Source organism: Chironomus tepperi, unplaced genomic scaffold (genome assembly GCF_022539635.2).
Source record: "Chironomus tepperi strain 1889 unplaced genomic scaffold, CSIRO-AGI_Ctep_v1 contig_441, whole genome shotgun sequence".
NCBI classification, from domain to species: Eukaryota; Metazoa; Arthropoda; class Insecta; order Diptera; family Chironomidae; genus Chironomus; species Chironomus tepperi.
The window spans coordinates 1-12364 of record NW_027226563.1 but is presented as its reverse complement, the minus strand read 5'-3'; the positions used below and the strand labels follow the sequence as shown (position 1 = coordinate 12364).

Genomic DNA, 12364 nt, shown 5'->3' with positions numbered 1-12364 from the left:
TCAATTTTAAACTTTAAGGATTTAAAGATATTCCCTGTGATAAAATGCCAAAAATATGAAATACTGTACAAACATTTCCCAATCTGCTTTCCTGTTAAATCCTCTTTTCTCACAATTACGGATAAAAGATGTCGACTTGAGTGTAAAGGGTTCTCATACCATATCCACATTTATTTCCTTAAGGGAATATGTTTTTGTTAGATGAAGAATAAAAAATCAATTTCAGCATAATTGAAAAGTCTTTGATGACGGAAACAATATTGCATATAAGGATGAGGATGAGAGTAAAAGGAAAAGCCTTTTATATGTGTATGAGCTATTCTGATGAAGAATGTTTTAACTCAATGATGCATGAACGAGCACTTGACATAATGCAATTTCATCAGCATTTTTTTTATGCTTTTTTATCATCATCATTGCATTCACAGTAGTAAGTAATGTTCAACAGTTTATTCCACTTCTCATTCTTTATCAATCTATATGCTCATGCAGCTCTTTGTACTTTGATATTAAATATCTATACACAATGAAAACGATGATGATGAAGGATGTGAGCGAGTGGAAGAAAAGCATATAAAAATATAAAAAGAAAAGAAAGTTGTTATTCAGCATTGACATTATGATATATTGAATATATTATCGTTATTGTAAAGAAACATGCAATAGAAATATAAGCTTCAAGCATTTTTATGTGTGCATAAGGAAAGTGTTTGTTGATTCTTTCAATTTTTGAATAGCGTGCGATGTTTGCACAGCCAACACTTTGATTTTCCACTTTTTTTTCTTACCCTTGTAAAGTTTTTCTTTTGTAGCTGAAAATTTAAGGAAATTTTCAAGACGGCTTCATTTTGGATGATATTGTGGAAAGATTTCTCAGTTTTTACATGGGTTTGTCTTGGCATGTTGAGGATATCGTTGTGAATAGGATTTTTATAGAAGAAACTAGTCACCTGAGTAAACCTGAGTAAACGATCAAAAACTCTGTACTAGGCCGGCGTGAATCTGATTTGACGCCAGAATTGGTTCAAATATGGCACCATGCTACAATCAGTTTTGAATAGTCCCAGACTTTTAATCATTTAACCGATTTGTACGATCACGGAAAGCACAAACCGTATACATGGCCGAAAATCCAGCCTAAAGCCGGCTTAACTCTAACATTGTGCTAAATTTCATTTAAGTCCTGCAACAATTCAGAGTCACACCAGCTATTCCCGGATTTAAGATCGATTTGCCGTCTTGTAGAGCACTCAGCGTAGATATGGCCAGAATTGATGGAATCCGACATCAGGTTAGAGTCAAGTCGGTTTAGGGTCAAAATTTCGATTATTTCTGCGTTATTTGCTCTTCAGAATAGAACAAGTCGGTTACAAAAGCAAAAAAGCGCACCAAATAAGAACATCAAACTTGTGCTCCCTTTTTATTGAATTATTTGTTTACAACTGATGGTGAAAGGAGGCGAAATGAAAAATAGAACTTCCTACTTTTGTGCGCTCATTATTCATTGAATTTTATTTTCCATGAAATATGAAATTTAATGGAATTTTTTACAGGCTTGTTTATTATTACAAATTGTATGTTTGAGTTCCTTCTGTTATAATTAATAGTCTTCTTTTATTATTATTCAAGTCTGTTATTGCCATTGTTACATATGTACTTTTATGACTTCATTGATTATCGTTGCTTTATCAAATACATAAAGAAATTGTCAAGTAATGAAAGGTAAAGTGGATCAAGACTTGATTAAGGTATTAGAATTTACTACAAATATAAAGATAAGCTTGAAATGAGCTCTAAAATGTTATTTGCATAAGAGAAGTAATGAAATATTTAATATCGCTGTATAATACCTCCGGTCATTAAACTTTTTACCTTGTTGAAAACTGAAATCTAATCGAGATAGAATTAACTAGGAATTGTGATTGGAATGAAAAATTCAAAAATGGATTAATTTTCGAAAATAGTTTTCATTGTCTACTGTAATCGAGAAAGTTCGCGTGTATGAACTACATAAATGAAGAAGTTAGAAGTTTGGAAAGGTTTAAAAATTGATGAAATTATCGACAAGTCTTCAAAAACCAGCAGTCAAATCAAAAAGTCTTCGAATTCTTTAAGCCTGCAAGTTGCAATAATGAAGAAAAGAGTTTTTTTGAAAGAAGCAAAGCAGAATGTAAAGAAGGAGGAAAGATTGATGCAATAAGAATTGTAGAGATGAAGATTTAATAACTCAATAAGGTTTGAAGTCTGTCATGGTATAAAAGTTTGAAAATCAGCTGAAAAAATTTTTAAACTTACAGGAGCACAATAAGTACAATTACTTATTTCGGAAGTTTGAAGAATTTTAAAATTTTTCCAAGCCATTTAGAGCTAAGCTCTTATTCAGGTGGAATAATTAAGCCCACTGGTAAAGTGATGTTACCAATAACGTTAAAAAATAAGACATATTATGAAGAATTTGAAATTAAAAGGTTGAGCCTATTTTAGGATTAAAATCATGCATGAAACTGAATTTAATTTCGCGCATAGACATTAATATTGATAAAAAGCTTTATAATGATAAAGAATTAGTGACCCTGGAACATTATAAAGACGAATAAGGTTTAGGAAAGTTTAATAAGCCTTTCAAATTATATTTACAACAAAATCTATTCCATTTGCCGCAGCACCTCGTCGAATTTTCAAGTTGAAAGATAAGGTTTTAGATAAATTGAATGAAATGGAAAATCTTGGTGTGATTTCTAAAGTGAATGAACCGCGTGAATGGATTTAATAAGTTCTATGTTGAAAAAGGAGAGAAAATTCGAGTGCATAGATCCGAAGCTCTTGAATAATGCCTTGAAAAATTTCATCCAATCATTAGAAGAATTAAGACAAGTTTGCAGAATATGTGTATTAGACTTGAAAGATGGGTTTTGGCAATTGAATTGGACAAGAATCAAAGAAATTATGTAGTTTTAGTACTCCTTTTGGAATGTATCAGTTCAATCGTTTACCATTTGGCATTAAAATAGCATCGAAACTTTCCAATAATGTTTGATACCTTCGGAGAGACATATTGGATATTATAATTTTGGAAAGAATATAAAAGACTTAAATGTTAGAGCAGTTATGCTAAGAGCCCGTGAAAGAGGCATTAAATTTAATATAAAGAAAGTGCAGTTTACGGATAAATCAGTAAAATTCTTTGGACATATTTTTTCAAAGAATACAGTTAGTATTGATCCAGCTAGAATAGAAACATGTTCCGACTAATAAAAATCAGAAATTTCTAGGTTAGTCAATTATATCGCAATTTCATTCCACAATTGCCGAAATTAACGCATAATATAGAAATTTATGAAAAAAGATAGTGAATTTGTTTGGCAAGCTCAACATCAAAATGAATTTGAGAATCAAATGGATTAAAGATTCAGCTTGTTGTGCTTCATGATGAAAGTTTACCTTTAGATTGAAACTGATGCATCGATGTTTTGGGTGCATGCTTGAGACAAGGAGATAGGATTATTTGTTATGCATCTAGATGCTTGTCAGATAAGAAAGAGTATGGTCAAATTGAAAAGGAATTTTTGGCTGTATATTATGGATGTAAGAAGTTTCATGATTATTGTATGGTCGTCGTGTGGTTGTCAAGTCAGATCATAAGCCACTTGAAAGTATAATGCTAAAAGATCTATCAAAGTAGGTTCGAGAAGGCTACAGAGGTTACGTCTTAAGCTCGTATGATTTGCTTTTAGATTACAAACCAGGTAGTAAGATTCCTATTGCTGATTATTATCGCGCTATACATGGCTGTGTTGAAAAAGATTTTGAAGAAAATTCATGAAGCAAATGGTTCTTTAAGTATTAGTGATGAAAAGTTGGAATTGTATCAAAAACTAGTAAAGATAGTGAATTAAAGATTCTTGTTGATTATTACAGAAAAGGCTGGCCGTCTGATAAATCGAAGGTTCCAGATAATATTAAGTCTTTTTATAAAATAGAAAATATTCAAGTATTAGTTTTCTAAATAGGTTGATTGTTCCAAATCATTGATAAAAGTGTTTTAGCATATTTTGAAGGTCACATGGGAATGACAAAGACCATAAAATTTGCTAAAGAGTCTGTATATTGGCATAGTATGGCACAGAGTATAGAAATCTTGTTAGTTCTTGTGAGTTATGCAAACGTATGCAAAGTCGAATCAGAAAATTTATTCAGCACGATATTCCTCCAAGAGTATTGAAAAAGTAGGTTGTGATGTCTTAAATTTAGTGGAAAGTAGTTATCTTAAGTTTAATTGAATTTTAGTCCAAGAATTCGAATACTATCATTTTAAAAATTAGACAATTTTTGCTGAACATGAGTTTAGGGAAACCATTGACAACATGCCTTTCAATGAAAATGTAGAACTTTCGCGAGTGATGGCCATATATTAATGAGCTGGATCTAGCAATCTAAATCTTTAGCAACAGTAGGCTTGTGAATCCTGATCTTATGTATGCTTTGATGAGTATTACAATAACAACACGCTTTAGGAGATTTAGATCATCTTCATCTTATCACAGAATCTGTATGTAGAACGAAAATAGTCACAAAAACCGACAACATCTAGAACCACGGTGCTAAATGATGATGTGGTAGAAAAATTTCGCATTAAAAACTTAATCCTTTGTATTACAACAGAAATGTTGGTAATGAAAGACATTTGATTCAGAAGATATTTGGGTCCAAAGCCAAAATAAGCTGGACGAAAGATGAAATTATTAGAAAACTAGATCAACCATGATCGTATGAAGTATCACTCATGTCCATGGTCCGTGTCCATGTCCATTTCTCAGACCATCATTTTGTGAGGATAGGGAAAGTGTAGGCAGCGATGATGCTGAAAGACAGCTTATTTCCATTGTAACTGATGTCCAAATGTTCATCTGTTCAATCAACAAAACATCATAAGTCATCAACCTCGAATTCGAAGATCCATCGAGAATAAGCAAGCACCGATCGCAAAGCATATGACCAAACAAAATTGTGAAATAATATCATTCATAGTAAACAAATTATAAAATGTTAACTGAATGAATGTATAGACTAATAAACAGATCTCAAAGATTAACAGTTGCTTTATGTCTTTTGTATAATGAAAGAGTATAGCATCAAGACTTGATTAAGGTATTAGAATTTACTACAAAGCTTTTAAGCTTGAAATGAGCTCTAAAATGTACTTTTTCCACTATCCGATGAAATGATTTAATATTGCTGTAAATTTTTCATTAAACTTTTTACCTTGTTGAAAATTTCATAAAAGATAAAATTAACTAGGTATTGCATAAAAGATTAATAAGGAATTTGAGCAAACCTAGAAACGTCTGTTAATCTTTTTACATTAATTTAAAAATAGCTTACTGATTTAGTCTTAAATCACCATGACTTTTTATCTTCTAGTATTGCAAAACTTTGAAACGAAAGCGCTTGATATTTACGCTATAAAACTGACGTTAAATTATACAATGTTTCAATTGAACTTTAATTCAGTAAACATTTTAAAATTCTCAAAATGAATTCTTTTACAATTTTGCTTGGACTTGCTTTGATCGCCGCAGCTTATGCTCATGGACATGGATCAAGTTATGTTAAGAGAACAGATGAACATGGACATCATGCAGAAATCAAGGTTGCAGCACATGGAGGAGATCATGGTCACGGACATGGACATGATGAGCATGCACATGTTGACTATATCCATCACCCAGCATACAAATACGAATATGGAGTTCATGACCCGAAGACAAAGGATCACCACAGCCAATGGGAGCACCGTGATGGAGATGTTGTCAAGGGAGAATACACATTAGATGAAGCTGATGGAACCAAGCGTGTTGTCAAATACACATCAGATAAGCATTCAGGTTTCCAAGCTCATGTTGAAAGAATCGGACATGCTGCTCATCCAGCTCACTATGGCCATCATGAAGAAGCTCATCATCACTAAAGACTTTTATTGTTTCAAAATGCTGTGATATTAAAAATGTTAATATTTTCTTAAGAAGAAATACCTAAATAAAATAGAAAATCTTTAAACTTAAATTACATTCATTATTTTAAGAAATTTTTTGAAGATAATCCGGAAAAAATTTAATAAGAAAATTTCAGATTGTTTGAAAATTTTGGGATAAGGCAGTGTCTTACAAGATTGAATCAGTGATCCTCATTTTTGAAACGTCGGAGCTAAGAGAGTATGAAGTTAAAAAATTAACAATTTTTGATCGAGGGACTTAAGCGCATTTTGTCACAGCGATCAGAAATGATTTCCAACCTAAAACACAAGATCCAGTAAGATCCAGGTCACTTCCAGACCTAAAAACCATGATCCAGAGGATCCAGGTCACTTCCAGATGGAAAAAAAATCCAGTAAGATCCAGATGAGCAGACCTAAAAACCAATATCTTGGTCAATTTCAGATCTTGAAAACAAGATCCATATAAAACTTCCAAAAAATTAAGAACTTCATCCTTTAACGGTTTTCTATGAGTAAACACTGTAAAAACATACAAACATTTGACACTGTAAACAATGAAAAACGTATTGTTGGTTCCATCAAAATTCAAAAATTGTTATTCATTGATTTGGAAGTTTTAAAGGCCTTTTATGAACAACATCTTCCAGCTCTCTACGGTGCTCCCATTGGCTATTTTTGAAAAAATTTTCAAAAATGTAAAAAGATCTCTTTGTCTTTGGGTCATTTATCGAATTTCTCCATAAATTCAGGGGCCGTATTTTGCGTAAGCTGGGTGATGAATTTAGTTTTTTTGCAACATAAGTGAGCATGTTCAAAACTCATGTCCATGTCCGTGTATCATGAAAAAATCCATGATCCAATGACCAATCATCTCCTCCATGTAAGCTCGCAAATCTTTAAAATTAAAAAATCTAAAATAATTTGATGATCTTTATCATTTTATTTTTATGAATAATCTTCCTGTTTCTCTTAATCATATTTACTACTTTTTATGACGTCATTACATGTAAAAAACCATTAGATAACAAATTATTGCACATCAAGCTTGACGCATGCGATATTTTAGGAAAAAAATGCAAATGACCATAAGTTCTCATTAAAATATTGTTTTGCATTTGTATAGAATTCCTAATTTAAGATGAAACAGTATTAAATTTAAAAGATAAATTGAATTTAAGTTTTAACTGAATTCGAATTAACAATTTTTCGAGTATCACAGAGTTTGAAACCATTGATTTAATGATGATGAGCTTCCTCATTGGCCATAGTGAGCTATGAGTAGCATGTCCAATTCTTTCATACATGAGCTGTGAATCCTCCTTTTTTGTCTGATGAGTATTTACAACACGCTTTGTGCCATCAGCTTCATCTAATGTGTATTCTTTGACAACATCTATCACGGTGCTCCCATTGGCTATGGTGATCCTTTGTTCATGAACTCCATATTCGTATTTGTAGGCTGGATGTGGATTTCAACATGTAAATTTTTGTCCGTATGTCCATGATCATCTCCTCCATGTGCTGCAACCTTAGTATGATGTCCATGTTCATTTTCTCTTAACATAGCTGGAAAAATAAGCAGCAATCAAAGCAAGACCGAGTAAAATTGTGAAAGTTTTATTTAGAAAATGTTAACTGAAAATGAATAACTGATACTGATGTTGAAATTCGGGCTTTCTTTTCTTTTTATAGAAAACAAATGTTTCTCCAATTGAAATTTTCGTTAACATGTTAAGTAGTGAAAATAGTAGGTTCTTTCATCCCTAAATAATAAAAGTTTTAACTTTTTTTGCAAAAACAAAATTTTGTCTATATGTATCCATAACAGAAATTACACCAAAATGTGAAAAAAGTGTGGCAGTAAAAGCTATGCTTTAATTTTGTTATAAAACGTAATGAAAAGTCTTTTTCTTAAAAAATGAATTCTTTCACAATTTTGTTTGGACTTGCTTTGATTGCTGCTGCTTATGCTCATGGACATGGATCCAGCTATGTTAAGAGAACAGATGAACATGGACATCATACGGAAATCAAGGTTGCAGCACATGGAGGAGATGGTCATGGTCACGGACATGGTCATGATGAACATGCACATGTTGACTATATCCATCACCCAGCCTATAAATACGAATATGGAGTTCATGACCCAAAAACAAAGGATCACCATAGCCAATGGGAGCACCGTGATGGAGATGTTGTCAAGGGAGAATACACATTAGATGAAGCTGATGGAACCAAACGTGTTGTCAAATACTCATCAGACAAAAAAGGAGGTTTCACAGCTCATGTTGAAAGAGTCGGACATGCTACTCATCCTGCTCATTATGGCCATCATGAGGAAGCTCATCATCACTAAAGAGTTTAATTGATTCAAAATCTGTGATATTAAAAATGTTAATTTTTTATAGAATGCAATAAATCAATTTCATAAAACTTAAATTCAATTTGCATTTCTTAAACTAAGTTAAAGATTATTCAGTACCTTTCCTTAAATTAGGATTTTTATTTTGTATAGAATTTGAATGATATACAAATATGAAACAATATTTTAATGAGTACTTATGTAACATCATTAGTGAAACTTTTTGTTTTTTTCCTAAAATAACTCATGACGTCAAGCATGGTTTGAAAATAGTAATTTCTTGGTTACATTAGTAGTTAAAAAATCAAAGATTATACAAGAACATTACTCATAAAATAAATTCAAGAATAATATTGTCATCCCCAAAATTACTAGGTTGTTTCTTATGAACATGACTTTGATCATACTGAATGTAGTGTTGACACCTTTGAATATTTGTCTTTGCACCATATAAGCTTTAAAATTCTAAATTATAGGATCAGGTTCAATGTTAATATATCATAAGTTACGCCTTGATAATAGCTAAATAGCATAATCATCAAAGGTTTCAGGTTGAATTCTCTTTTAAAATTTAATAACTTATTGTTTTAGGTTTTCAGGCCAAAAACTGTACTCGACTTTATCGAGCGATTTCTGCCTATTTTTGTCCAAGCCATCGGTAATTGGCAAAATAAACATGAATAAATTAGATTTTCCCAATAGATTCATAATCCTTAAATTATCTTATTACGGAATAACTCGACGTGGTCTGGTTGCAGAGATCTAGCGCATTACCAAACCAGCCGAACAAAGTGTATTATTAATCGTGCTTTTTTTCAAAAATGCACTAAAAACAGCTTCTATCTTTTTGATTAAATTTTATTGAACTTTACTTTGGACCCAAAAAAGAAGGTGATGTAAAAGCAATGTAGCTTTACCAGCTATATGAAGTGACTAATATACAAGAAGAGTCAAAGTAAACAGGCTGGACATGTTATAAAAATACCTGTAGAAGCTCATCTAAATAAGGTATTTAAATCAGACTTTGTGGATGGTAAGAAAGCTCGTGATAAACCGAAAAACTCCTTAAAGAAAGCTGTCGATAGAGACATCATTGCATTAGATATTGGAAATTGGCACGCGGAAGCCGGCGAAATGACCAGCTTTAGGTGACATCTGAGGAAGGCTAAGAAGTTATTGAACTTTACGCCATCTAAACTACGATGTTTTAGAAATATCGATTGTTCTCGAGTATACAAGTGTAATTTTCATAATTTTAAAAATTTTCAATTTTATTAAAGTACGTTTTTCTTGTAAAGAAAACATTAAAATTTTTAATATCACAGATTTTGAATCAATTAAACTCTTTAGTGATGATGAGCTTCCTCATGATGGCCATAATGAGCAGGATGAGTAGCATGTCCGACTCTTTCAACATGAGCTGTGAAACCTCCTTTTTTGTCTGATGAGTATTTGACAACACGTTTGGTTCCATCAGCTTCATCTAATGTGTATTCTCCCTTGACAACATCTCCATCACGGTGCTCCCATTGGCTATGGTGATCCTTTGTCTTTGGGTCATGAACTCCATATTCGTATTTGTAGGCTGGATAATGGATATAGTCAACATGTGCATGTTCATCATGTCCATGTCCGTGACCATGACCATCTCCTCCATGTGCTGCAACCTTGATTTCTGCATGATGTCCATGTTCATCTGTTCTCTTAACATAACTTGATCCATGTCCATGAGCATAAGCAGCAGCAATCAAAGCAAGTCCAAACAAAATTGTGAAAGAATTCATTTTTTAAGAAAAATAAATAGAAGTTCTTGAAATGTTAACTGAATGAATGTATAACTTAAACTGATGCAGACTATAGACTTTTCATTACGTTTTATAACAAAATTAAAGCATAGCTTTTACTGCCACACTTTTTTCACATTTTGGTGTAATTTCTGTTATGGATACATATAGACAAAATTTTGTTTTTGCAAAAAAAGTTAAAACTTTTATTATTTAGGGATGAAAGAACCTACTATTTTCACTACTATAACATGTTAACGAAAATTTGAGGCAATTGGAGAAACATTTGTTTTCTATAAAAAGAAAAGAAAGCCCGACATTTAACATCAGTATCAGTTATTCATTCATTCAGTTAACATTTTCTAATTCTCATAATGAATTCTTTCACAATTTTACTCGGTCTTGCTTTGATCGCCGCTGCTTATGCTCATGGACATGGATCAAGTTATGTTAAGAGAACAGATGAACATGGACATCATACAGAAATCAAGGTTGCAGCACATGGAGGAGATGATGGTCATGGTCACGGACATGGACATGGGCATGATGAACATGCACATGTTGACTATATCCATCATCCAGCCTACAAATATGAATATGGAGTTCATGACCCAAAGACAAAGGATCATCATAGCCAATGGGAGCACCGTGATGGAGACGTTGTCAAGGGAGAATACACATTAGATGAAGCTGATGGAACCAAGCGTGTTGTCAAATACTCATCAGACAAAAAAGGAGGATTCACAGCTCATGTTGAAAGAGTCGGACATGCTGCTCATCCAGCTCACTACGGCCATTATGAGGAAGCTCATCATCACTAAAGACTTTATATATTCCAAAAACGCTGTGATACTAGAAAAATTGTTAATAAATCAATTTCATAAAACTTAAATTCAATTTACATTTCATAAATTTAATTAAAGATTTATCAGTATTATTCCTTAAATTAGAACTAATCTTTTGCATAGAATTTGAATACTGTCCACATACGCAACAATATTTTAATGAGTTCTTATGTAACGTCATTAGTGAAACTTTTTATTTTTTCTCCTGAAATATTTCATACATGTCAAGCATGATGTGAAAATAATAAATTATTGGTTAATAGCTTATTAGTAGGTAGACAAAACTATGACGTCATAAAACATAAAATATGTAAGATTCCGGAAAATTATCATGGAAGATTATTCATAAAACAAAATGTGAATGTAATAAGATCAAGGATATTGTCGGCCACAAAGTTAGTTGATATTTTATCTCCTAAACATGGCTTTGATCAAACTGGATGTTGTAATGTATGTACGGATGTGATTTTTATCAAAAAATTAGCTGAATTTCGCCTGGTTGTTTACTGTAACACCAATTGATACATATTTAAAATTTGATTCTTGAATGTAAATCTCAAGTAATTAGAATTGACTACAATAAGGGTGACCAGAGGACTTTTGGAAACATTTCAAAGTTTGCCACTTTAGGGGTCCTTTTTGACTATTATGAGTATTATTATTTAAAGAACTAGCTAAATTACGCTGCACACTTGTAAAAAAATTGATGGTTTTAATTCGGACGTATTATGTAAAGATGTAGGGCTAAAAACTGCTTCTCTTTTTCTTGGCGAATTTTAAGGAGTATGGTTCACTGTTTCTATTCTTGTAAGGCATCTCATTCCAATTTTTGAATATCATTTTCTACACCGGATTGTCAATTATAGCTAAATTTAAATCCTTATCTTAAAAATTTTCTAAAAATCATGATTTTTATACATTTAAAAATTTTCAATTTTATTTATTTATACACGTATTTCTTCTAAAGAAAACAAGAAAGATTTTTAATATCACAGATTTTGAATCAATTAAAGTCTTTAGTGATGATGAGCTTCCTCCTCATGATGGCCATAGTGAGCTGGATGAACAGCATGTCCGACTCTTTCAACATGAGCTGTGAAACCTCCTTTTTTGTCTGATGAGTATTTGACAACACGTTTGGTTCCATCAGCTTCATCTAATGTGTATTCTCCCTTGACAACATCTCCATCACGGTGCTCCCATTGGCTATGGTGATCCTTTGTTTTTGGGTCATGAACTCCATATTCGTATTTGTAAGCTGGATGATGAATATAGTCAACATGTGCATGTTCATCATGTCCATGTCCATGTCCGTGACCATGACCATCATCTCCTCCATGTGCTGCAACCTTGATTTCCGTATGATGTCCATGCTCAT

General features: G+C 32.3%; 4 protein-coding genes across 4 annotated transcripts; 3 read left to right on the top strand and 1 right to left on the bottom strand.

Annotated features, from left to right (window-relative positions):
- Positions 1 to 5533: 5533 nt before the first annotated feature.
- Positions 5534 to 5968, top strand: LOC139097876 (cuticle protein 19-like). Its single transcript, XM_070649831.1, has one exon. The coding sequence runs from the start codon at positions 5534 to 5536 to the stop codon at positions 5966 to 5968; it is 435 nt and encodes a 144-aa protein (XP_070505932.1).
- Positions 5969 to 7913: 1945 nt separating this feature from the next.
- On the top strand, positions 7914 to 8351 carry LOC139097875 (cuticle protein 19-like). The gene has a single exon (XM_070649830.1). The coding sequence runs from the start codon at positions 7914 to 7916 to the stop codon at positions 8349 to 8351; it is 438 nt and encodes a 145-aa protein (XP_070505931.1).
- Positions 8352 to 9703: 1352 nt separating this feature from the next.
- Positions 9704 to 10141, bottom strand: LOC139097873 (cuticle protein 19-like). Its single transcript, XM_070649829.1, has one exon. The coding sequence runs from the start codon at positions 10139 to 10141 to the stop codon at positions 9704 to 9706; it is 438 nt and encodes a 145-aa protein (XP_070505930.1).
- Positions 10142 to 10515: 374 nt separating this feature from the next.
- On the top strand, positions 10516 to 10962 carry LOC139097872 (cuticle protein 19-like). The gene has a single exon (XM_070649828.1). It carries the CDS (start codon positions 10516 to 10518, stop codon positions 10960 to 10962), a length of 447 nt encoding a protein of 148 aa, XP_070505929.1.
- The last annotated feature ends 1402 nt before the right edge of the window (positions 10963 to 12364 follow it).

Coding starts and splice junctions, on each gene's coding strand:
- LOC139097876 (XM_070649831.1), top strand. CDS start 5,534: ATGAATTCTTTTACAATTTTGCTTGGACTTGCTTTGATCGCCGCAGCT.
- LOC139097875 (XM_070649830.1), top strand. CDS start 7,914: ATGAATTCTTTCACAATTTTGTTTGGACTTGCTTTGATTGCTGCTGCT.
- LOC139097873 (XM_070649829.1), bottom strand. CDS start 10,141: ATGAATTCTTTCACAATTTTGTTTGGACTTGCTTTGATTGCTGCTGCT.
- LOC139097872 (XM_070649828.1), top strand. CDS start 10,516: ATGAATTCTTTCACAATTTTACTCGGTCTTGCTTTGATCGCCGCTGCT.